This window comes from Ammospiza nelsoni, chromosome 7 (genome assembly GCF_027579445.1).
Source record: "Ammospiza nelsoni isolate bAmmNel1 chromosome 7, bAmmNel1.pri, whole genome shotgun sequence".
Taxonomy (NCBI): domain Eukaryota; kingdom Metazoa; phylum Chordata; class Aves; order Passeriformes; family Passerellidae; genus Ammospiza; species Ammospiza nelsoni.
Genome location: NC_080639.1, coordinates 577,619 through 602,855, shown reverse-complemented (window position 1 = coordinate 602,855; position 25,237 = coordinate 577,619). Strand labels below are relative to the sequence as shown.

At 59.0% G+C, this 25,237-nt stretch overlaps 1 protein-coding gene across 1 annotated transcript in view; it reads left to right on the top strand.

Annotated features, from left to right (window-relative positions):
* The first annotated feature begins 22,379 nt into the window (after positions 1 to 22,379).
* Positions 22,380 to 25,237, top strand: part of COL18A1 (collagen type XVIII alpha 1 chain) — a 36,288-nt gene continuing 33,430 nt past the window's right edge. Inside the window, exons 1-2 of the mRNA XM_059475953.1 lie at positions 22,380 to 22,422; positions 22,848 to 22,915. Of these exons, the coding sequence (XP_059331936.1) occupies positions 22,412 to 22,422; positions 22,848 to 22,915 (79 nt within the window). The 5' untranslated portion in view covers positions 22,380 to 22,411. The remainder of the gene's footprint in view (positions 22,423 to 22,847; positions 22,916 to 25,237) is intronic.

Here is a 25,237-nt window from a genome sequence, read left to right as displayed (position 1 = left end):
GCTCAAGTCCAGGCAATCCAGGACCTGAAAGGTACAAAGCAGGCACAGAGGTGCCCAGCTGGCAGGAGCTCAGAAGTGCACAGGGCCGAGCCAAGGCAGCAGCACAGGGCACAGGCAGCGTGCCAGGCAGCTGCGGCTACGAGAGGGCAGAGGGCTGGCAGGCAGCTCAGCCAGGCAGCGCTGGCCATGGGGCTCACCTCCACCAGGAAGGCCAGGGCGGGCAGTTCCCAGTCTGAAATGCCTTGGCTGAGCAGGTCCAAGAGGCAGGATGCCATGTCGCAACACCAGACGATGGAGAGACGGTGCATCTCCCTGGCAGGGAGGAAAAGGCACCATTGCTCCTGGGCCGGGCGGGCAAACCTCTCCCAGGGCCGACTGGCAGAGCTCTGGTCTGCTCCCAAGCAGCCCGGGGGCGCTTTGGGAGGCGGCTGTTCCCGGGCACCCTCCTCTGCCGGCCTTTTCCAGTCTGCTCATCCCTCCCTTGGTGACAAGGCCCCGCCGCCCATGACCACGGGGACTGTGTGGGGTGTTGCGGGCACGAAGGAGAGGGGCGGTGGGGAGAACGAGGTCTCACCTGGCCAGCAGACCCACGGCGCAGTGGTGGGTGTCGGCACGGAGCAGCGTGTCCCAGGCACGCTTGCGTTCCATGGACAGCACCACGTGCTCATAGCGCATTTGGCAGAGCAGGGCCTTCAGGGTCTGCAGCGCAAAGCTGTGGGCACAGCAAAGGCCAGGTCACCCTGGGAGCCCCGGCTCCTGCCCTGGGGGCATGGGAGGGATGGGGAGACTGGGAGGACTGGCGTGGAGCACCTGTTGGGGTTGGTGGAGAGGCCGTGTTGCTCCTGGCATCCCTTCCAGAAGATCTCAACCTCTTCAGGCATCTCCTGCGTGCTGATGTAAGTTTGGTAGAGCAGACGCAGAAAGAGCCTGGGGAAATACTCCAGGACGACACGCGAGCGCCAGGCCAGATTGAAGACTCTCCACAGCGCCATGGTTGCCTGCAAGAAATAAAACAGCCAGAGACAAAACTCAGTGGCCAAGACATGCACGTGGCAGGGCCCGAGCGTGCGAGGGGGAGGCCGGGGGAGACACGGGCGGGGCAGCCGGCCTGGTGCCCCTGAAGCCTGCCCCTAAGGCAGGATTCAGCACAGTGTCTGAGGCAGAAGGATGCAGCTGGGGGGAGCACAGAGAGCTGGCTGCTGGAGAGGTGGCCTAGGGGCTGGCAAAGGCCAGCTCCAGAAACTCACAGCCAGGGCAAAGACTCCTGCGTCGTCCCCATCGCAGGTGTACACGCTGTGCACTGGCCAGGCGCTCAGCACATCGAGGAGGAGCTGCAGCGCCGGCTCCGCAGTCCTGCTCGAGGACACGATGGATGCCCACATGGTGGCGGCAGCTCTGTGGGGCCAGAGCTCTGTGTCAGGGCTGTCTCGGCCACAGCGCCGTGGCCTGGGCAGCTGCAGGGGCCCATGCTGGCCCTCAGCCCTGCCTCTGCCCCTGGCCGGCAGCGGCCAGCCAGCCCACGTGGGTACAGGGGCCCCGAGGGGCAGGGAGGGAGCATGGCACCAGGCTCAGGAGCTGACATGGCAGCACTGGAAAACAGAGGAGCCAGAGGATCCTGGAACTCCCTGCCTGTCTGGCACTCGCAGGGACAGGCTCTACAGGGTGCCGGGCCGCTGAACTCCAAGCCCTCCAGGCACATGGGGCTGCCCTACCTGTCACACGATGGGGCCCAGCGCAAGAGGGTGATCAGCACGTCACAGGGGTATTCCTGGGTCAGCTCCAGAAGGGCCTTGTCCAGCCTGTGCCCAGCAGCCTCATTGGCCGTGAGCCACTGGTGGATGTACCTCACCATGGCGGGCACCTGCAGAAGGCACGGGCAGACTCGCAGAGCTGCCAGAGCAGCACCTTCCCCTGAGAAGTGCTTCCCTTCCAAGCGCAGCATTGGACCGGGCCTCAAAGGCCGAGGGAGCCCGGCAGACCCGGCTCGAGGCACCACACCACTGCTGGGGCCATCGAGCCCTTGCCCCAGGCTGCTCACTTGCGTTGCATTGGAGACACCCTTCTCCACAAGCAAATCCAGCATGGCAGCACCGGTCTCGGCATCGAGGAACGGAAGGTTCTCCAAGACGCCCGTGCCGGCACCGGCGGTCTCTTCCTGCCAAAGACACGTGATGAATTCACAGAGGGTGTGCAGGAGAAGGGCAGCAAGGGAGGGAGAATCCATGGGGCGCTCCAAGCCTGGTGCTTGGCTGAGCAGTGCCAGCAGGCCCAGCCCAGGTGGGGATGGCTACAGGTACCTGCGCCGTACTGCCAAAGCGGCCACGGGGGGCCTCTTGTTCCTCTGTCCGGTCCTTGGCTGCATCTAGCAAAGAGCGAGTGCAGCCAGAGATGAGGGGCTGCGGGAGAGGCCAGAGAACACAGGCCAGCCCTGCGCTGCCCAGGCAGGGAGAGCCTCAGGATGCCCCGGGGGATGGAGCGTGGCTGCCAGGGTCTCCAGCCCAGCTTCTGTCCTATCCATGGATATGTCCACAGGGATGGGATGGGATGGGATGGGATGGGATGGGATGGGATGGGATGGGATGGGATGGGATGGGATTAGGCCAAGCTGGCTACAGGCACCAGCCCTGTGGCCCAGCTCAGACACTCACGCTCCTGCAGCAGCTGGTACTGCTCCAGTTCTTCAGGCTGCTGTGCTGAGGTAGCTCCAGCCCCTTCCTCCTCCAGGCAGGCCAGCTTGGGCACGTTGCGGGCTCTCTGCTCCATGTCACTCTCTGCAGTTAGGAGCGCTTGCTGAAGCAGAGAGGCCTCGGAAGGGCTGAAGATGAGCAAGTGCTGCAGTTGTGCCTTGAAGGCACCTGCAACAGAGGAGCCTCGGGAAGGCTACAGGCCAGGAAGTCCCGCAGTCCGTCCTCGAGGGCAACAGCAAGAGAGAAGTCTCAAGAAGGAAATAGGACTGCAAGTCCCGCAGTCCGTCCTCGAGGGCACCGGCCGCAGGGATGGCAGATGCTTCGGAAATGCTCCACGTCACCGAGTCCCGCAGCCTGGCCTTGAGGTCAACTGAACAGGGAACGCCTCGGAAAAGCTCCGGGTCAGCAAGGAACGAGTTGGCTGTGGGGGGGCTCCTCACAGCACTGCTCTGTCCTGTCCTGTCCCGTCGCGTGCTACGAGCACTGTGGCCTGCTCCTGTCACCGCCAGCTCCTTTGTCACCACGTGTCACAAAGGGCCCTTGGACAGCCGTTCCATGTCACAGTGACCGTGCGGCAGCGTGTCACCAAGGGCCCTTGCACACACTGCCGCCCTCCCTGGGGCCGCCCCCAGCCCAGCCAAAGTGGCCCAGGCTGGAAGGAATGCCTGGCCCCAGGTGCCTAAGGCAGCCCCACAGGATCGTTAGGAAGGGCTCAGAGCATCAGCAAACGCTGCCCTGCTCTGCGGGCTCAGGGCAGCAGAAGGAGCCCCCAGGGCTGCCGACGCAGCCGCGCTGGGAAGGGCACGGGCCCTTCCAGGGACGCTGGCACGGCCTCCTTGGGACACGTCCCGGCCCGTGGCCATCCTAAACCCGCGGGTGTGACTCGCACAAGGAACGTGTGGGCCCGGGCACCAATGCTGCTGTGAGCCCTGGGGCAGCAGGGGCAGGGTCCCTGCCCAAGCAGAGCTGCCACCCCCCGAGCCCTGGCAGCGCTGGTGCCCGTCTCCTGCCCCAGAGACCTGTGCCCCCGGGGGGCTTCTGTGCCACAGGGAGCCAAAGCCCACGTGCATTGGGAGCTGTGCTCCTTCCTGCAGGGGCTGATGGCCGGAGCACCTGGAGCAACTGCTGGCAGCACTTGGTCTCTGTCAGAGGGCAGAAGCTGTTAGTCAGTCCTGAAAGGATTTTTTCATGGAAGGGATTGGCAGTAGCACCACAACACCATCAGCTGCTGAGTTTCCCTGGACGATTTGATTGCACAGAGGCACTGTCATGTTTCATGTGATCTTCTGTCAGTTCTTCTGGGAAAAACACTAGCCCAGTCTGCGATGTTCAACGCTCCAGTTGCTGCCCTTCTAGCTGTGTGGTAGCTGATGCAAGGCAGTTACTTCCTCCAGACCCAAAGAGTTGTGCCTGAAAAGTCACAGGGCTACATCTCTTTTTGATTTTTTATTTAATGCTTTCCAGAGCCTGCTGGCCGTTTTAGAGGATTTCTCCCTATCCCTAGGGCACCTTCTCCAGAAGTTCTGCTGTTCCATCCTTTTGCATTTAGTGAAAGCTACCTGCAGTGACCAGTCCATCAAAGCCCTGGGAATACCCGAACTCCTGGGTAAAGCCGGGCAAAACATTTTTCTCCCAGATCTGAAGCCATTAAGTGCCAAACACTGTCCCCAGTGTCATACCCTGTCCCTTGGAAGTGTGCTGCTGCCATTTAAGTGGGGGTGCCAATGAAAACTACTTGTAACAGTTTTGTAATTTCTGCATTAGCATTCAGATCCTTGGCCAGATGAATCACATGTCAACTTTTTTGAGGCTGCCAGCCCTGCCATTTCTGGGATTCTTCAATATCAAAGCTGTCGTTTTTACATTGGATTTCGGAGTCTCTGAACAGTCACACAAGGGTTTAGTTTTAAACAATACAGAAAAATTCCCTGGTGTTCAGCTATAATTTTTACATTGGAATATACTCCTTATGACTACTTTAGGCAAGAGCAACAAACGCAAGAATAAGCCAAAGAGGCGATTCCTGTGTTCTAATGTGCTGCACAGAGCTAACAGGGAATTCAAGAATGGATTTGTGACACTGTTGAGTATGGCACAGATAAACAAGTGACACACTGCATGCATTTTAAGATGGCATAAATGCTTCCTTTATTACAATCTCCCGATACTTATAACCAACATTGTTCACCCAGAAGCTGATTGGCTCTTAACCTGTCACCTGTTGATTTATTAGGGACCACCCTTTGGTAAACCATCTGATGAGAAAACAACTGTTTCAAACTCCAGCTGCAAGATTGTTTTCATTCTTTCTCTCCGCCTTCTCAAAACTTGCTAGAACCATTTCTGGGAAAGTTTATCTGGCGTTTTCTCTGACCAGGCTTTCAGTCTCCACAGGATTCAGGAGTCTCAGGGTGCACAGGAAGCCCCAAAGACTTTGGCATGCTGAAATGGACCAGCCTGCTGCCTGTGCCTGGGCTGCACAGGGCTGAGCTCCATCTGGATGGTCTAACAAAGGCTGAATGGACATACCATGGCCCAGTGGAGAATCCAGATCCTGTGAGCTGCATAATTCAGCTGAATTTTTCATGTTAGCTTGAAATCCAGGGGAGGAAAAGGTAAACATGGAAAAGTGTTCTTCCAGTTCTAGTGACAGCTGTGCCTGCACAGCACCTGTGCCCACGGCAGGGTGGTGGTGGGAACCGCAAAGTATCTTTGTGATACTTTGCAACGCAAAGTGTTCTTGCATTCTGTGACTCCCGAAGTGGAGAGGAAAAGTGACCCATGGAAGTGCCAGGCTTTCCCCAGCACCTCTTTTGTTCCGGGCAAGTCCAGGATTTCGTTTCAGAGCTGATGCATGTGTCTTTAAGGTGCCTGCACAGAGGAGAGGGAGGGCAGGTGCATGGCAGGGCTGGTGCCCCATCAGAGTGTCTCTCTGCCCCTGGCACCAATGCCGCTGCCTTGGGACGCCGCCTGTGGGAGGCGAGTCTGCCCTCAGGCTCTGCCATGGAAGTCATTCAGGGGCACAGGCAGCAGCTGAAGCAGCCAAGCGTTGCAGTGAGGATGGCAAGTCAAGAGAGAGCCATTGTGGCCAACTCTGCTGAGCCTTTTGCCAAAGCAGGGGTCATTGTGCCCCTGGGCTCTCCCCGTCTGGCATCCCGGTGGGTGCGGACGCCTGGCCAAGCAGGTGCCGCCGTTCGGGGTGCTGCTGTTGCTGAGCCCGCTCTGTTGCTGTTTCTGTGGGGCCCAGAGCCGCCGGGGCAGCAGCCACTCCGCAGCCCTGCTGGAGGAGACGCGGCCGCCCTTCCCATGGTGGCAGCAGCTCTGCGGGCCCAGAGCTCTGGGTCAGGGGGGCCTCGGTCACGGCACCGTGGCCTGGGCAGCCGCCAGGGCCCGGGATGGCCGCCAGCCCTGCCTCTGCCCCCGGCCCCTTATTGGCAGCACCCAGTGGCCGTGCCCTGGCAGCAGCCCCGTGCCGTCCCTGTGCCCAGCCAGCCCAGCCTGGGCACCTCAGGGGTGCCCCCACCCTCCTGCTGAGGCCCGGCCTCGAGGGCTTCTGCCGCAGGCCTGGGAGACGCTCTGGGGAAGCGCCAGAGCAGCCGGGTGCCAGGGACAAGGCGGCTGCCTGGGGGCTGCTTGTGCCCTCTGACACACAATTCCTCAGGGGTTCCCAGCACCCTGGCTCCTCAGGGGCCTCCTGCCCCCTTGGAGCTTCCTGCCACCCAGTCTCTCACACATGCCCCTTGTTCCTTCCCACTGCCTCATCCTGTCAGGGCTTCCGCAGCACCGCATCCCTTTGTGGCCCCATCCCCTCAGGGGCTGCCCCAGCCCGGCCAAGCTGCCCGGCAGCAGCGCCACAGCCCCACAGCAGCTCCAGAGCAGCCCCATCCAGAGGCACCTGGGAGCCCTCAGCAAACCAGCCAGCAGCACACGGGCAGGAGGACACGGATGGCGCTTCCTGCCTGGCACAGGGCTTGTGGCCATCTCCAGGCTCCGCTCTGACAGGGATCCCTGCAGCTCTGGCCCCTGCCCAGCCGCTCTGTGGGCAGCACAAAGGCTTCAGCAGAACCACCAAAGGCCAAGGGGCTTCTGGCCATTTCCCCTGCAGCACTGCATGCCTGGGCAGTTGGCTGAGCACATGCACCCTCCCCCCGGCCTTCCCTGATGCCCAGTGGCCACTGGGCAGCAAAAGAATGATCCTGGACTTCTGTGCATGACCATAAACATTTCTTATTTCCATGCTAAGGTGAGGTCTTCTCTGCATCTCAGGTGTCCTGAACAGATGGTGCTCCTGAGATTAGTTGCTCATAGGCTTCCAGATGCTGCCCCACAGAGGTGGCTTCCTACCGCCCACCCTTCTGGAAGTGGTCTTGCACCTTCTGAAACCTGGAGAATATGGAGCTCTCTGTGCAGCTCTTAAGAATTGCAGGGTTTGAGCTGCCAAGCTTGAGATGGCAGGGCTGATGTCATCAGTCATGTCCTTAAGGGCTGAAACAGAGAAACAGAGCCATCTGCCACTGGTTGTCAGAGCCTAGGTCTGCAGGGCCCTGAGGAGGCCTCTCCTGCAAGGGCCATCCCATCTGGCTCTTGCCATGGCCAGGAGGGAGCAGGGAGCAAGGGGATCAGCCCGAAGTTGCTGGCCACCAATGGCCCACGTGGCCCTGAAATGTCAGTGTGCTCTGCCCACGGGAGCAGAGCCCTCCACAGCCGGGGCAGGGCTTGCAGCTCCCCCTGGCAGCCCCCGCTGTCAGCCCTCACCCTTGCAGATGAGCTCAGTCTCTTCCTGCTGCCTCCTCAAGTACCGGCCTGCAACCCCTATGAACACAGAGCCTGTTATGGACCCTGCCCCAGATCCTGCTATGACAGGACAGGGAAGTGAGCCTGGGCTCGTGGCTCACCCATGAACCTGACAGCCGCCTCTCGCAGGCGCTCCTGTGGGCTCTCCACGTAGCGCAGGGCCCGGCGCAGGTGCTCGGCTGCTCTGCTCCTGTCCTCTGCCAGCTGCAGAGAGTGGCAGGAGGGAAGGGTTGGTGTGGGCACACTGAGCACCACCCTCACAGGCCTTCTCCAGGCTCTTGCTGGGGCTTGCAGGCCGTCCTTACCAGGCACTCGCCAAACCTCCATGGCTGCTCCTTCTTCAGCAGCTGCTTCAGACGCCTTCTCTTCAGGAACTTCACCGCACAAAGCAGCGTTTCCTGAGAAGCCTGCAGAGCAGCAGAGACATGGAGATGGCCCCGCAGCCCAGGGCACAGGACCCGTGTCCCTGTGCCAAGGCCTGGAGGAGGCTGCAGTCCAGCAGGCACAGGGCAGGAGGCAGCCAAGCCCCCTGCCAGCGGGACAGCAGCAGCCCACAAGTCCTCACCTCTGCCACACGCTGATTCTCATCATGACAGTGGAAGAAGAGTGGGAGAAGGCTGTTGCTCACATGTTTCTTCAGGGGCTTTTTTCCATTGTCCATTACTAGCTCAATCACCTCTTGGAAGAGGCGAGTGGAGAGCAGCTGCACATGGCTGTTGTCCTGTTGGAAAGGAAGAGGAAAAGAACAAGCAATGGTTTCTCTGGGCCCACCTGGGCACAGGCCTGAAAATCCTATGGGTGCAAAGTGTCTGGGCAGCAGCCACTGCCCATGGCTGGGGGCACAGAGCCTTACATTGTCAATGAGTGGCTGTAGCACCTCGGCCAGCTGCAGGGCGGTGGGACTGGATATTAGGGTGGCTCTGTCCTGGAGCTCATTCAGGAATACAGAGAAGATCAATGTAACCACCTCTCCATCTGCATCCTGCAGTAGGTCCATGAGGCTCTGTGTCAGACTCCGGATGCCTTCAGCCTGTGCAGGACACAATGCTGCACTGTGACAACCATGAACTGTGGAATCATAGCATATCCTGAGTTGGAAGGGACCCACAAGGATCATCCAGTCCAACCCTTGGCCCTGCACACACAATCTCAGTCTGTGCCTGAGAGCACTGTCCAAACACTCCTGGGAACTCTGGCAGCCTTGGGGCTGTGCCCATTCCCTGGGGACCCTGTTCAGTGCTCCACCATCCTCTGGGGGAAGAACCTTTGTCTAATATCCAGCTTCAACCTCTTCTGACAGAGCTCCAGCTGTTCCCTTGAGTGCTGTCACTGGTCACCAGAGAGCAGAGATTGGTGGTGCCCTTCCACTTCCCTTGCAGGGAAGCTGCAGACTGCAGTGAGGTCTCCCCTCAGCTCCTCCAGGCAGAACTGGTCAAGTGCACTCAGTCACACCACCTATGGCTTCCCCTGTAGACCCTTCACTATTTTTAATATCCTCCTTTGGACAAATTCTAATAGTTTCATAGGTTTTTTATATGATGGTGCCCAAAATTGCACTCAGCACTTGAGGAGAGGGCATGCCAGCCCAGAGCAGATCAGGACATTCCTATCTGTTGCCCAGCTGAAGATCCTGTGCCTGATGCATTCCAGATATCCTTCCTGGCTACCAGGGCACTGATGACTCCTACTCGCCATCACAGGATCCCCACATGTCTCTTTCCACAGTTCTCCAGTCTCTCATTCCCTGCTCTAGCCACACAGCCATGCAGCCCATGCCAGATGCAGCATCTGGCACCTGCCCTTGTTCAGCTTCATATGGTTGGTGATGGTCCAGCCTGCAAATCTGTCTCTACAGGCCCTCTACCCTCAAGGAAGTCAACAGGTCCTCCCAATGTAGTATTGTCAGCAAACTTATTCAGTATTTCTTCCAGTGCTGTGTCCAAGTCATTTATGAATGGCTGCACCACCAATGCCACTCTGGCGCTGCAACCCCACCCTGCTGCCACAGGGCCCAGAGGCCAAAGACCTGTCCCGAAGTACTGGGGCAGCTGAAGCGGGAGGCAGGAGAGCTGGGAGCAGCTGCCCCAGCACCCGAAGCCCCACGCTGACTGCACGGCTTCAGCCACTGCCCCCTTCTCACCACTGAGGGATCTTTGCTGAGAATCACAAGGCCTCTGAGTGCCAAGCGACGCTTTTCCCTGGATTTGCTCTGCAGGCGCCTTGAAATGATCTCCAGGGCACTGTCACTCCATTCCCTCATGTCAGGGCACTCGAGGACCTGCAAGGCACAGGGCAGTGACAGGGAGCCGGCTGGCAGGAGCCCAGAGCCGCACAGGGCCGGGCCCAGGCAGCAGCACAGGGCACGGGCACCGTCCTGGCAGCTGTGGCTGTGAGAGGGCAGAGAGCTGGGAGGCAGCTCAGCCAGGCAGTGCTGGCCTTGAGGCTCACCTCCACAAGGAACGCCAGGGCGGGCAGCTCCCAGGGTGGCTCCTGTGTGCTGAGCAGCCCCAGCAAGCGGAGTGCAATGCAGGAACACAAGGGGTTCGAGGTACGGTGCAACTCCCTGGAAGGCGGAAAAGCCACCAAAACCCTGAGCCAGCAGGAGGAAGCCTCTCCCAGCACTGACTCACACAGTTCTTGTCTTTCCCTACCACCCTGCAAGGAGACACGCGCCCTTTGGGAGGCAGCTACCCTTGGCAGCTACTCTTGGCAGCGCCCTCCTCTCCCAGCCTTTTCCAGTGTGTTTGGCCGTCCCTCAGTGACAGCCTCCTCAGGCCCCTGGCCACAGGGACTTTGTGGGACACCCTGGGCACAGAGCACAAATGTCAGAGGCAGTGGGGAGAAGGGGGTCTCACCTGGCCAGCAGAGCCACAGCATAGTGGTGGGTGTCAGCACACAGCAGTTCGTCCCAGCCACGCTTGCGTTCCATTGACACCAGTAAATCCAGATACCGCAGATGGCGGAACAGTGCCTTCATAGTCTGCACTGCAAACCTGTGTGCACAGCAAAGCCCAGGTCACACTGGGAATGATGGTGCCTGCCCTGAGGACATGAAGAAGTGGGATGGAGCACCTGTTGGGGCTGGTGGGAATGCTGAGTTGCTCCTCACATTCCTTCCAGAAGGTGTTGACCTCCTCTGGCATCCCTTTTGTGCTGAAGAACACTTGGAGGAACAGAGCCACAAGGAGGCGGGGAGAATATTCCATAAATGGTGCTGGGCACCAGGGCAGGCGGAGAATCTCCCAAACCACCCTCGTTGCCTGCAAAGGACAAAGCCCCCCGAGACAGCGCTCAGTGCTGAGGTGTCTGTGTGGCAGGGCCCGAGCGTGGCAGGGAGAGGCCGGCAGAGAGGCAGGGGGAGCACGGGGCCTGGTGGGCCTGAAGCTGCCCCTGGGCACGGTTTCAGGGCAGCGCCTGAGGCAGGCAGATGCAGTGGGGGAAGGAAGATGGAGAGCTGCTGGAGGGGCAGCCTTGGGGCCAGCAAAGGCCAGTTGCAGAAACTCACAGCCAGGGCAAAGACACTGGTTTCGTCCCCATCAGAGGTGGACACTCTATGCAGCGGCCAGTCCTCCAGCACACTGAGCAGTGTTGGCAGCACCTTGTCCACTGCCATTCCTGATGAAGCTATGGTCCTCCACATGATTTTAGCAGCCCTGTGGGATCAGAGCTGTGTGTCAGGAGGATCTTAGCCACAGCATCATGGACTGAGCAGCTGTGGGCGCCCAGGTGACAGAGCCCTAGAGGGAGCATAGCAGCAGACTGGGTGGCTGACATGGCATGACTGGGAAACAGAGAACCTGGTGGGTCCTGGAACTCTCTGCTTGTCTGTCAGAACCACTGGACTGTCTGTACAGGGTGATGGGCCCTAAGGGCCAGTGAGCCCTGAGACCACAAGGAAGGTGGCTCCCGTACCTGTCACATGATGGGGCACAGCGCAGGAGAGTGACTGCAACATCAGTGGGGTGGGCCTCAGTCAGTCTCAGGATGTCCATGAACGGCTTGTCATCTGGAGGTGCACTGGACACAAATCTCTGGTGCATGTTCCTCACAAAATCTGGCACCTGGAGGAGGCACAGGGAGAGCTGCCAGAACAGCAACTTCCCCAGCTTCCTCTGAGAAGTGGTTCCCTTTTCCACCACACTCTGATGGCTTCAAAAGCTGAGGGGTCCCAGCAGACCCGGCTTGAGGAGCCCCCAGTTCCTGGGGGCATCCAGCCCTGGCCACAGGCTGCTTACTTCATTTGGGTGGGAAACAATTCTCTCCCCAAAAATGTCCAGGTCGGGAGCAGAAGCCTTCATGTTTGCCATGCTCTGAGTCGGTGTGATATCAGTGTTGGCCGTGTGGTCAGTGTAATGTCAGGGTTTGCAACTTCCTTCTTCTCCTGGCCATGCTGGAAGGTCTCTTCCTTGTCCCAGCGAGATCTGTCCCTAAGGGCACATGGAAAAAAAGTTGTTAAAACCTGGGGACAACAAGGAACAAGCTGGCTGCACAAGGCCTCCCTGCAGCACCACTCTGTACCGTTGCCTCCTCTGAACACTGGCCACCAGCAGCCACGTGTCCAAGGGCCCTGTGACACGCAGCCACATTCCTTCCACAGTGACCACCGTCATAAAGGGCCCTTGCACACAGTGCCATGCGCCCTGGGGCCTCCCCCAGCCTAGCCAACTCGCCTTGCTGTGGGGCAGCTCCAAAGGAGCTCTACATGAATAAAAGACACGCTGATGTCTCCTGAGCCCACTGGGATGCACGACTGGCGCAGATGGTCTTCTTACCCTCCATTACCTTGGGGGACATATGGGAGCCCCAAAATCAGAGTGTTCTGCCTTAACAGATTCCAAAGGGGAATGATTCTGTACCAAGTAATTAAAAGGATCCACTGTCACTGAGGTTGCCCACAGGCCAACCCATCTTGGTGTTGTGCCTGTGACCTAGGCAGATCTAGTGTTGGTTATTACTGCCTGCTTGTTTGCCCTTGTTGTTGATTGGTACATCTCTTTGTCTCTTTCTGCTGGAGAGAGGTTGCAGTCTGACCCTTGGGGACAAAAATAAAACCCTGAAGAAGAGTAGACTGAGGGGAGACCTCATCGGGGTCTGCATTCTCTCCTCATAAAGAGCAGTGAAAGGACAGCTCCAAGCTCTGCTCTCTGACCAGTGACAGCACCCAAGTGAATGCCTGGACGTGTGCCAGGGGAGGTTTAGGATGGATGTCAGGAAAAGGTTGTTCCCCCAGAGGGTGGTAGGGCACTGAACAGGCTCCCCAGGGAATGGGCACAGCCCCAAGGGTGCCAGAGCTCTGGGAGTATTTGGACAGTGCTCTCAGACACAGGATGAGATGGTTGGGGTGTCTGTGCAGGGCCATCCTCAAAACAATGCATCCCCACAATCCACATTCCTTTGGATAAACATGATCTCTCCATCAGTAAACTCATGTTCATGGCCACTGCCTCTCCAGGACCAGACTGACTTTTCAGTCTTATTAAAATTCACATAAAGTTTTGCTATGGATATTTTCCCCCTCCTTTTAAATCACAAACGGACACTCCCCACAGTGTGCCTCAGTGCTGGCTCCAGGTGAGCACTGACAACACTACAGATGCAGCTCATTAGAGCACGGGCAGCAGGGTGATGACCCCGCTGTGCATTCTGCTGGGAAAAACTCCTATTTTACAGCTTAGACTGGCTTTCAAACGAGCGGGGCGTGCTCTGGATCCAGTCCTGACTCCAGACTATGCCAACGAGGTTGTCTGTGTGAGGATCCCTGGGCAACTCGTCCTTGGAGATGGCCACATTCTCCCAGCCAGGGACCGCCGTCTCTGTCCTGCCTATGTGTTGAAAGATCGGCAGAGGGCAGGGCAATCCCACCGAAAGATGGATGAGGACAATTCCCAGGAGGCGGTATTCTACTGCAATGCCGTGGGCGGCACATACGATGAAGAGGAGGCCTGGGCGTCTAGTCGACCTCCTCCCCAGGGAGGGTGCAGAGAGCTGGGCAGGGTCCCTGGCAGAAGATAGCCAGGGTACCAGTGAAAGTGCTCTCGGAGGTGCCAGAGTTCTGCTCTCGGCATCCTTTGGGAGACGGGGAGCAAGCTGTCTACCGCAGCAGTGTGAGGCCCACCCAGGAAGCAGCAGCTGAGATAAGCTACCTGTTGCCCAGGTGCAAGGTCCACCTGAGACACAGCCATCAATAAACACACCCTCCCAGAGCTCAGCCGGGACTCAGCCTGGGGCTGCTGTGACTGGAGGATGTGTGGGTGGGGACCCCAGGTGAGGCCAGCGAGACCCCTTAGTGCTCTCAGGGGTCCAGCACTTGGGGCAGCCCAGGGTTTGAGAGGGGAGCAATGAGTGCTTTGAGGGCACAGCTCTGCTGGGGGCTGCTCCTCAGAATGGGGGCTGAGGGGAGCTGCATAGTGGTGCCCATCCCCATGGTTGGTTGTGATGAGCTCCCTGTAATCTTTTCCTGTGTAGACGGGAGTTTACAGATTCTTTTGGGGGTGACCTGCTGGTTCAGAAAAGCGGAAAGAGCTGGGCACTGTGTTTGTAAAGAGGTTCTGCCAGAGCCCAGAGTATCCCCAACAGTTGGTACCTTTGCTTCTGTGAAATCGCAGGAGCACCTGGGTCATTGAGCTTTGGAAAGGGTCACTGGCTGCCCAAGGCTGACTTGCTCGTGTTCTCCTGGGCACTTGGCTTTCAGGAGTCCTCCTTGGCACTTGGAATGTGAATGTGTGCGGAGTGGCCTCATCCCCTGGAGATGCTCTTTGCCCTTCCCAGCAGATGGGCAGCAGAGAAAAGCCTCAACTTTCCTGTCCAAGAATTGTAGGCAGAGAAATGAAGCACATGAGCATCCAGCTGTGCTGCTGCGGTGATGCGCCTGAAAGCTAATTTCTGCCAGGGGCTGGGGGCCAGACAGGGGTGGAGGAGCTGCACCTTCTGCAGCAGCCTTGGGGAAGGGGAGTGGAAGGCAAAAGCATTGTGAACCCACAGCCCAGATCAGCAGCCTCCTTCCTGCAGCAACAGCCATGCTCGTACAGAGCAGGAAGTATGGAGAAGCAATGAAAAAATAAATAAATCACAGGAGGCCACTGGCCAAGAGTCCCCAGCCCTGTGGAGCACATCGGGAGCAGAGAGGTGCCCACTGCCCAGCAAGCACTGTGAGGGGAGCACAGGGAGTTGCAAACCCACACCCGTGTTTCCTACCTGCTGCATTTGGACAGAACTCTGACACCTTGAGTTCTCTTTGGCACAGAACCAGCCCTTTCCCTTCTACACTCAATCGCAGCATAGGAGGGGAGTGGAGAGGGCCCCTTCCTCCCCACCTCCAGCAGACAGCAAGGGCAGAAGTGGAAGAGAACAGAAAGCCTCCAGGGGCCAAATTTGCACCTTGTTTCGCTGCTGGGGGCTTGGGGGGGGTGGGAATTTGGCAGCTTTCCTTCTTTGGAAAGCGTCCAGCTGCCTTAGGAGAGAAATTCCTTGCATAGCTTTGCTGTGAAGAAAGTGCTGACCTGTTTGGGGGCGTTTGCTGAGCAAGTGAAGACGAGCCAAAGGCAGCTTGTAAGTGTTGGAAGAAAATGGCCCAGTTTGCTCATCCCCGGGGTGAGGCAGCAGGTCAGGCTCTCTGGGGGGAGCGGTGCCTGGGGACAGCAGCTTTGTGTGCCTAAGGGAGCCCAGGAGGGTGTCCCAATGCCCCCTGGCTTCACACACCTCCAGAGAGATGACCCGACTGCAGCACAGCGCCTGCGGTGCCACGCCATGTGAGCATCAGAGGTGACATGGCAGCTACATCCAGACACTGGGGCCCAGGAAAACCCCACCATTCCCAGGGGTGAGACCCAGGGGACACCTGGAGAGCTGGAATCTCAGGGTGGGGATGAGACAATGGGTCAGGGAGGGGGCATTTGGCTGCGGTTTGGCTCAGAGTACATCTGGGGATGCAAGGGACTCGTACAGGACACTGACCACTGCGGTGTCAAAGGGGATTTAAACTAGCAGCAGATGGCGGGGGGAGAGGGCATGGACAGACTGGGGTGGGAAATGCACCTCACGTTCACTTCTGAAAATGCCAGCAGGAAAACAGTGTAACTGCTATAAATATGGGAAGCAAATCCAACCTCTTGCAGTACCAGGAGAGCGCTAAAGTGCATAACTAAAAGAGCGTCAATTTAGTTAAGAAGTAAGGCAGCATCTTTTTAGGATGAGGGTGGTGGAACACTGGCACAACTTGCCCAGGGAGGTGGTGGATGCTCTATCCCTGGGGACATTGAAGGTTGGGATGGACAGGGCTCTGAGCAACCTGGTCCAGGGAAAGGTGCCCCTGCCCATGAGATGCTGTTTAAATGTCCCTGCTAACACAAACCATTCTGGAATTCTATGATTCCATTACTCCATGCTCCTTTGCCTGGACAACAGAGCAAGGGAAAACCTAAATGTGCTTCCACATCAACATCAGACACCTAAACCAGCTACTCACAGATTTTAGGGGAGGCTGTAATAAGGGGACACTTCAACTTGCAGAGCGGATTGAAATGTTGGAGATAAGACATAGGGATATAACTTTTGAATGCAGTACATGGCACCCTTCCCCCAGAAACAGTCTGAGAACCACCAGGAAAAGGTGCTACTCTGGATCTGCTCTGAAAATGAGGAAATGTGTCCCAAAAAATACCCCTAAAAACAACAAACCCGGCCAATCCCAGACAAAAAGAAAAAAAAAATAAGAGTACAAGGAAAACTGATGCTGGGGAGTAGAAGGACTCCCAGAAGAACAGGAAATCTGAAAAAACACATCAAGTCAGATATAAATAGGGAAGAAAGATGACTAGGAGCAAGCCAGAGGCTTGTCCTGCTAAGTGTGCTCAAACCAGTGGTGACCAGCTCAGCCAGTCTTCTGCAGGGACTGGGAGGTGGGAAGGGTGCACAAGGATAAGATGGACACAGTGACAGGGCTTTCCCCTGGGAGCATTCACACTCCCACCCATTTTTTTCCCTCAGGGTGGGAAAGTCTCTTAAATTGGAATAAAAATTCTGGTGGGGTTATCCTGGAGAGACAAGCTAAATGTCCTGGACAGTTTGGAAGTGGCCAGCACCAGGATGGGGACACAGATGGGTCAGCAGGAGCACGGTCAGCTCCTCCTGACCTAGGGGACCACGAGGATTCTCACAGGAGCAGTCCTTCCTTGGGGCCACTCCCCCTCCCCAGGAGGGAGCCTGTGCATCCCAGCACGCCGAACTGGGGCAGAACCTCGGCGTATCCAGCTGCTGAGGAGCCTGGAGCAGCCCAGTTCTCAGTGGGGAGCTGCAAGTTTCCTTTTCCCAGGAAGGAAACAGCTCCTATTTTGAGTCTTGCTAGAGCAAAAGGCATTGATTTCTTTTTTTCTCTTTTAATTTTTTTTTTCTCTTTCTTTTTTCTCTTTTTTTTTTCCCAAATGAGTCAAAATTGACCATTCTTCTGCAGAGGAGATGCCGAGTGCAGCCTGGGAGAGAAGAGGTGACAGCTTTGAGGCTGCTGGGACAATCCCCAAGGAAGCAGCGAGAACATGCCAGGATCTTTCATTTTGGGGCTGTTTCCTCTGTGTTACCTGCACACTGGGAAAGCATCCCTAGGGTGCTGCTGCTCCCTCGTTTGCAGCCACCACCCTGCACTGCAGCCTGTATCCTGTCCACATCCAGCTCCCTGTGAGGCCAGAGACAGCCATGTCAGTGCTGTGCCTGCCGAGGGGACAGGGATGCTTTCAGGGATGTCCCCCAAGTGACAGCCTGGGCTCAGGCCCATTACTCTCTCCTGGAGGTCCTTGTCTTGCCTGGCTGGGTTTCAGAGCTCTCTCTTGAGCAAACACCTGTCTGGCAATGTAGGAAGGAAGGGGAACATGTTCTTTTGCTCCAGCTAAAAATGAACTGCTTTTCAAGTGGTCCCTCTGGAAGGGCTGGTGAGGGGAAGCAGGAATCCAGATGAGTTTCCTTGCTTTGTGGCTGCTGGCCTCAGTTCACACCCAGCAGGGAAGGCAGTCAGCGATGATTTGAATTGAGTTGAATTGAATTGAATTGAATTGAATTGAATTGAATTGAATTGAACTGAATTGAATTGAATTGAATTGAACTGCACTTCGTGGAGAAAACAGGAAGGGGCACAGTCCGTGGAAAGGAGGGAGATCCTGGGAAACCCATCCCAGCCAGGACTTGGAGGCTGTGAATAGCTCCCACTGGCCGTAGGAGGGATGTGGAGGGGCTGGAGATGGCAGCCGGGATGTTCTAGTGTGGGAGGAGGACTCCTCCCTTGGATGAGCAATTCAGGCATCACAGAAGGTTTTGGGACCTCTCCCAACCTTCCTGAATTTGGCAGAGGTGCGGAACAGCTCTTGTTACCAGCGAGCCCCAGCCCTGCAGAGGGATGGGAGGTTCGGGCAGGATGTGCAGAGGGATGGGGGAAAGGGGCGGTCTCTCCATTCTCTCCAATGGATCCCTCGGAAGCTTTGGGGGGACTAAACCCAGCCCCCGCACCTGGGGCGTGGATGCCCCGAGGTCTGATGTGGCTGCAGAGCTCTGCCCTCCTCCTGTTGCGGTGCTGGCCCGCGCCTGCAGAGCGGGAAGGGAAACAAGTGCCATTTCCCACAGCCAGCCGAGAGGCAGGGACCCGAGGGCGAGCCGCTGGGATGAGGCATGCGAGAAGCATCCGCCGCGTCCCCTTTCCCATGGAATGCTTCTCCCGGTCCTTGCTGTGATGTGTGCTGAAGGATTGGTTTTCCTCTGGAGCGGATGAGTCACGGAGAAAGTCGGGAGGGAACGGGGGCTGCCCGGACATCCCAGGTGCCCTGTCCGGCTGTGTGGGATGCAGTAGGCGCTGCCCAGGGGTGTGGGCAGAGGGCACGAAACATGCGTGTGAACCGAGAAGCTGGGGCTGGCTCTGTCTCTGCGGACACCACACAGGGCTCCCCGGTTCTGGGAAAGGAAGGGCGATCCCTCCTTTGGTCCCTCTCACCCTTCTCCGGGGAGGAGGTCACTGTTCGTAGGGGTGAGCTCCCAGCTGTCCCTCTGCTGAGGGAGTGGCTGTGTCTGCTGGCTTCTCAGAGCTCTCGCTTGCCCTTCTCTCGCAGCAATTTCATTGACAATGTCCAGCTTGGGAACGCGCCAGGCTAGCTCTGTCACGTCAGGATTCTGCCAGATGGGAGCTCTCCGCAGCGGCTGCAGGACGTGGCCCGGCCTGGGGTGCCCTGCCCAGCAGCTCTATGTGTAGGGCTCAGGGCTGTGCCGCCTGGAACCTGTGCAGCCCCTGCTGCGCCAGGAGCTGATGGTGTGCTGGTTCCCTGGCCCCGCTCACCTCCCTGCAGAGCCTCAGCAATCCGTGCTGTCCCATCCCATTCTCTTCCCATCCATGGGTGGGCTCCAGATCCCGCAGCATTTCTGCTGCCAGCAGGTCTGCAGCTGCCCCTGGAACACCTCGCGCTCTCTGCAGCCCCCCTCTAAAACACTCACCAGCTCCGGCTGCCGGGGCCAGGCGTGGCGCTGCCGCACTCCCAGCCCCAGCAACCCGGCCCGGCTGAGCTCATCCCCCGCCTACATGGGCAGGTAGCTGTGCTCCCGGCTCAGCCAAGCCCTTGTGCCCGCCAACTTTCCTCACTGAGGGATTATCTGGATTTCCAGTTGTTTCCACGCCCTGCCTGCACTGCCTGGGTCCTTCCCAAACGCCCACCTTTGTGGCTGTGCGTGCTTCACCTCTGGAAAGGAGGAATGGTTTTCACTCGCCACATCCTCTCCAGAGGCGTCAGCTGAAGTCAGGGCATGATGCTGCCCTTTCCTGAGGACATCCTGGCAGGTCCTGGGCCATCAGCAGACACAGAGCTCCGAGCCAGAGCAACAGATGTGGCAGCAAGACTCAAAACCAGCAGCTCCCAGTGGTGCCGAGCACTCACACCCGGAGGCTGCCCCGGGAGGAAGCGGCTTTAACAAGGACAAATAGCACATCAAAGTGGCAGCACCAGCCACAGCCTCCCCATGGGGGTTGGCCCAGATGGGACAGCCCTGCCTGGCGGTGGTTTTCTGCTTCCTCTGTCTGCTTCAGCCTTTGTTTTTCTGCAGGGACACTCGCCAAATATTGTCCTCCGCCTTCTTGTCCTTTATTGCGCCCCTGACCCAATTCCTATGTCCCCCCACTGCTCCCCAGCCTCCTCACTCGGCGTGCTGGCAAGCGGGACTGAGCCGGTCGAAGGAGCCTCCGAAGACAGCCGTGTACGAGCCGCGTTTCTGGGCCCCGGTGTCGCTCTCGGTGCCCGCTGGCAGCCCCGCCGCCCCCGCGGCTCCCGGGACACGCCACCCCCCCAGCGCCGGAGAAGCCGGGAGGGGGACACGGGCCCTGGGAACGCATGCCAGCCCCGGAGCCACTGCCGGGGACGCGCCTGGGCCGCAGCAGACGGGTTTCCAACCCCTCCTCTTTGCCCGAAGGAGGGAAAACAGGCCAGTGTCCCGCGAGGTTGCCGGGGTGACATTTCCTGGCGGCCGCGCTGTCGCGGCCGCGGAGCTGGCAGGGGCTGTGCTCTGGGAGCTGGGGCAGCCCCTCTGTCCTCGCACCGGGGTGACCGTGCCCGGGGCCACCCAGCACGGGATGCGGGACCACCGGCCGCGGGATGCAGGTGTGAGCCAGTCACAGGGGTGGGGCGACAGCGGGACACTGTGGGATCCACACAGAGATGAAAAAATGCCAAAGCTTTGCTGGAGCTGGCAGCCTGCGGGGTAGGAGAGCCTTTTTGGCTGGTGCTTGGGAAGTCTGGTCTGCAAGAGCCACCATCGGAGCATCGCTGTTTTCCATTTGGTCGGCTTTCGAAAGAGCTGCCTCCACTGGCAGCGTGAGTGTCCCTCCTCCCGCGGCGGGCAGTGTTTGTTTGCTTGGGAAAAGATGAGCCTCATTATCTGTCCTCCGTGGCTCTTGCACTTTAAAGCTCAGCAGGAGGAGATTTTGCGATGGGAAACTGCCCTGGTGTCAGGGGGGCTTTGCATGGAGCTCTGCTGCGGGGGACCACGGCCCCGCTGGGGCAGTGGGGACAGCACCGGGGCAGTGGGGACAGCACCGGGGCAATGGGGACAGCACCGGGGCTGAGACACAGGCGAGAGAGGAGAGTGGCAGAAGGTGATGCGCTCGAACAAATGCAGCTGGGTCAGGTGGAGTCCGGAGGTGCAGCAAGGAGGAAGTGTGGGATGTAATCCAGCTCCACATTCACCTGCAGCAGCGATAACATCGCTGTACTCCGCGTGTGGGAAGGTCCGGGCAGGCGGTCAGGGGAGCCCCGAGTGTTTGCACCTCCCGGCCCTGGCAGCAAAGATAACATTGGAAGGGCCAGAATTCCCCCGTGGAGCCAAAGCAGCCTTCCCAGAGCTCCCAACAGGCTCTCCCACCCCACGGGAGCACTTATCCACTTGTTTTGATCTAGCCCACACAAAGCCAGGTCACTCCAAACAGGTCTCTGCTATCAGGCAGGATTCTTCTCCATTTTCAAGGAGATTTATTTTCCAAGCATCATCCTTGTCCCAGGACTCTCCTCCCCCTTGCTCCAGGCCCTGCAGCCCATCCACCCCTCCAAAATCCCTTCGCGGAAATGCAGCCCTGTGACTCAGGGCTGCCAACATGTTGCCTTTTGTGCAGCTCAGGTATTCCAACCTCTACCTGGAAGGAAGGAATCCAGCTGAGGGAGAAGAAAGGGCTGGTAAATCACTCAGCATCCAGCTGGTAAAGCATAAATTCAAGAGTCCTGAGCGCGTGAAAACATTCTGCAGCCAAACAAGAGGCAGCTTCGGTGTGTGTTCATGGCCCCCAGACCGGGGTTGTGCTGAGGGGCTGCCTGCCTTTGATGCCGTTGAAAGATTTATGGCCAAAATTCGGAGAGCACTAGCGTGCCCCTGTGCGAGCGCAGAGCCGAGCAGCTGGATGTCATGGTTTATCCTGCTAGATCCAAACCCTGCCTTAGACTAAACACGCCTCTGCCATCATTAGTGAATCACTTCTACATCCCCTCGAACCTTCCAGGACTTGGATTTCAGAAGTTTTTTGCTGCCGCGGGGCACTAAAATACTACGGAAGACAAAGCAAGGTGTGGCAGCAGGTTTTGTAGGGATTATCCCGCTGGGATAATCCTGGGGCTGGAGGAAGATGAAAGCGGGGGTACGGGGAGGAGTGAAAGCGGCAGCAGCCTCAGCTTTAACTCCTTTCCCACCGCGGGCAGGGTGAGGTGCGGGGCGCTGCCGCCGTGGCTCTGGCATCGCAGCCCGCAGCCAGAACTGCCCCGGGAGGGTGTCCGGGAACCCCCCGGCTCCACACCCTGCCGGGCCGGACCGGGCCGGACCGGGCTCACGGCACCATGAGGGAGGCAGGACCGTGGAGCTGCCGAGCCCCATGCACGCAGTGAGGGCGAGCAAACGGCCAGGAAGGGAGAACGGCGGTGCCATGCCGAGAGCGCCCAGCCCTGCTCCGTGCCCCGGAGCTCGGATAAGTGCTGGGAGAGGCAATGATCTCAGCTCGCTGATTCACTCCCTCCTTCAAGACCAGACCTGGCCTGCAGGCCGAAGCCCAGAGCTTGGTGGAGTAGGAGGTGCCCGGGCAGGTCCTGCGGGCAGTGGGTGCCCTTTGGGGGCGAGGGTGCTCTCCGCGCCCCGGGCAGAGCTGGGATGCTCCTCGGGGAAGGATGTTCCTCGGCAGGGATGCTCCTCGGCGAGAAGAGCTGTGCCTCTCCCACTCATCCATCCCCGGAGAGTGTCCCCGGCCCCTGCCGGAGACGCCGGCTGTGAGAGTCCCGGCCCCGGGGGCTGGGGGCGGGCAGAGCCCCGGCCTCGGCTCACCCGCCCGGGGCGGGCCGGCCCAGCCGCCCCTCCCCTCCCCGCCCCCCGGGCCGTGCTGATCCCGCCGCTCCGAGCCGAGGCGAGCCGCGCTGCGCTGCCGGCGCCGAGCGGGCACCATGCGCACGGGGTGAGCGCCGGGGCTGCGGGGGGCAGCGGGCCGGTGGAACCACCGGGGATGGGGAGGGCACAGGTAGTGCGGGAAGCACGGAGCCGCCGTGCAGAGGCGGCGCCGGGAATCGGGAGCCGCCGGGGAGGGAGACACCGGGACCCTGGAGGGCGGGGGCACCTCGGTGTGAGCGTGGCGGGAGCCCAGGGGCAGCGGTACCGCGGGGACCCCGGGGAAGGCCGGCACCAGGCCCGGGAAGCCGCCGGGGGCAGGGGTAGCGCGGGAAGCCGGTGTCCCGACACACGGGCGGCCGGGGGGTACGGGAGCCCTGAGGCCGTCGGGGCTGGGGGTCCCGGCTGTGACCGCGGGCTGGGACTGGGGGCTGGGGGGCGCCTCGCACCCGGCAGGAGGGTGAGTGACCTCTCTGTCCCCTTCCCTCCCCGCAGGTGCCCCCCGCCGCGGCTGCTGCTCGGGCTCTTTGTCCTGCTGGTCCCCGCTGCTTCCCCGGAGCCGGGTAACGTGCACGGGATGCTGCGGGATGCTGGGGAGGGGAGCGCCTGCCGCCCTGCTCGGGTTCCCATACCTCCTCCCTGTCCTGACGCCCCCCATCGCTTGGGAGGCTCTCCCCAGCAGGAATGGGGGCTGGAGTCTCCCCTCGAGCAAATGCTGCGCCCAGTCGCGCTTCCCGAAGCTGGGGCTGATTCCTTCAATGGCCACGTCCCTTGTGGCTCCCGAGACCGGGGGGTCCCGTGTGCTCCATCCCATCAGCGGCCAGGGATGCTGGGGAAATCCTTGACTGCAGTTCCCTGGGAGGAGAGGTCCGCGCTGGCTGTGGCACAGGCAGGATGGCGTTGCCCCAAAGTGGCCGTGCTCCATGTGTTAGCTTTTCTCCACAAATCCTCCCTGTAGCTGCATGTCCTTGGAAGTGTTGTGAGTGGTCGGGAGCCTCGAGCCTATGCCCTGGGGATGCAACACCTCCCACACGCTTCTGGGCTTTTCCCTGCCCTCGGGGCTCCCTGTAACATCCCAATTCTCAAGCTACTGGCGCGCTGGGAGAGGGGAATTCAGTGCTGACTCAGCTCGCCAGCCCTTTTTTCCCCACGAGCCTGTTCTCCTGCTGCCTGTGTTTCTGGTGAACTTTACCTCCCCGACAGGGCAGCTTCCTGCTGGCTGCCAGGCGGGATGAAAGCCCTCCTCCCCTCGCAGCCCGTCTCTGGATGTGTGCCCAGTGCCCGGAGGCGGGAACAGCCACGGCTGACACGGGGAGCCCCCGCCTGGATCCCGGGAACCCCAACTGCCAAAGCAGCTGAGCTGCAAGTGACGATCCAAAAACAAGGATACAGTGGATTTTCTCTGGGCTAGTGGTCTGGTCTTTGGCTTGTGCCAGCATGGTGTGAAGCATCACTCGTGTCCCTTTCTGCTGTCCCAGGCTAGGCACAACGTTTCTGTTAGTGGCATCCTCAGGTGCAGGCGAATTGGAAGTCAGCCATGAAATTGGTGGATTATTTACTGGGGCAAGGCTTTGTGTCATCTAGGAACAGCTCTGGCACTGCTCTGTGGGCAGCGGGGTCAGCTGTGGAGGGAAGGAGGCTGGCTGGGGCAGTGGGGATGCCCAGCACTCCCAGAGCACGTCTGGGAACACTGGGAGAAGCTCTCCAAGTGCCCCGGGCTGTATTTATGATGCTGCTTTCAGTGGCGTGAGTGCCTCCCCAGGGGCCATGGGAACAAAGCTCCCCTTGGAGATCTGCAGAGTTGGGAACATCGTTCCCATGTGAAATCCTGAATTGGCTATTTTAGGTCCCTGGAGATTGTCCAGTGCAGCCAAGCTGAGCTGGAGGGCTGGGCACTGCTCTAATAGTGGGTACTCAGAGTTATCCATGCCCTTATCATCCTCTGCATCAGCATCCTTGGGCACTCAGGGCCAGCCAGGAGCCTCTGCTGAGCTGCAGGTGCATCCTTCAGCTTTGGGCAGCCGAGCTGGGGCCCCCAGGAGGTTCCCCAGGGCGTGCAGGGGGGATGAGTGCTGGGGGAGTGCAGCCAGCGCTGGTCACCACTGGCAGGAGGCGCCCGTCTCACCCAGCTGACTTGGCCGTCTCCCAAAGGCAGCCTGCAGATCGGGTTTTAAAGGAATTCAGCGGGTTGGTGTGGCTTTTTTTCCTTCTTTTCTTTTTTTCTTCCCCCCCTTCCCTTGGTTCAATGTCCAAGGACTGCAGGGCCTGTTCTGCCAGCCCGCCTTTGTGATGGCTTCTGGGGAATGTTTGCTCCAAAGGCTGTCCTGGCATGGAGATAACCTTTCTGTTTATCTGCCTGCCTTGCAAATTTGGGGGCTTAGCTGCCCCAAGCTGGACTGGCCTCTTATCACTGGATCTCTGGGATTCCTCAGAAAGGGCACGTAGCCATGAGGAATAGCGTGGGGATGCTGCCACACGTCTGGTCTGGCGAGTGTGGGGGGAATCACAGATAGGGCTGTGAGTGACCTCAAGCATGGGCTGGGTCAGACACTGGGAAAATCCCCATTCCCAGGGGGCAATCCTGTCCCAGGTCCCTGGATGGGGGCGATCTGCTGGCCAGACCACACCCATCTGGTGGTAGAAACAACCATGCATTGGAACAGACTGCCCAGGGAAGTGATGGAATCACCATCCCTGGAAGGGTTTGAAAAATGTGTAGATGTGGCTCTTTGGGACATGGTTTAATGGTGGAACTGGCTGTGCTGGGTTAGTAGTTGGATCTGATGACCTTGGAAGTCTTTTCCAACTGTAGTGCTTCCATGATTCTGTTATCTTTTCTCACACTGAATTTCTGTGCTTTAGTTTGGGGCTGGGAAGAACCCCAA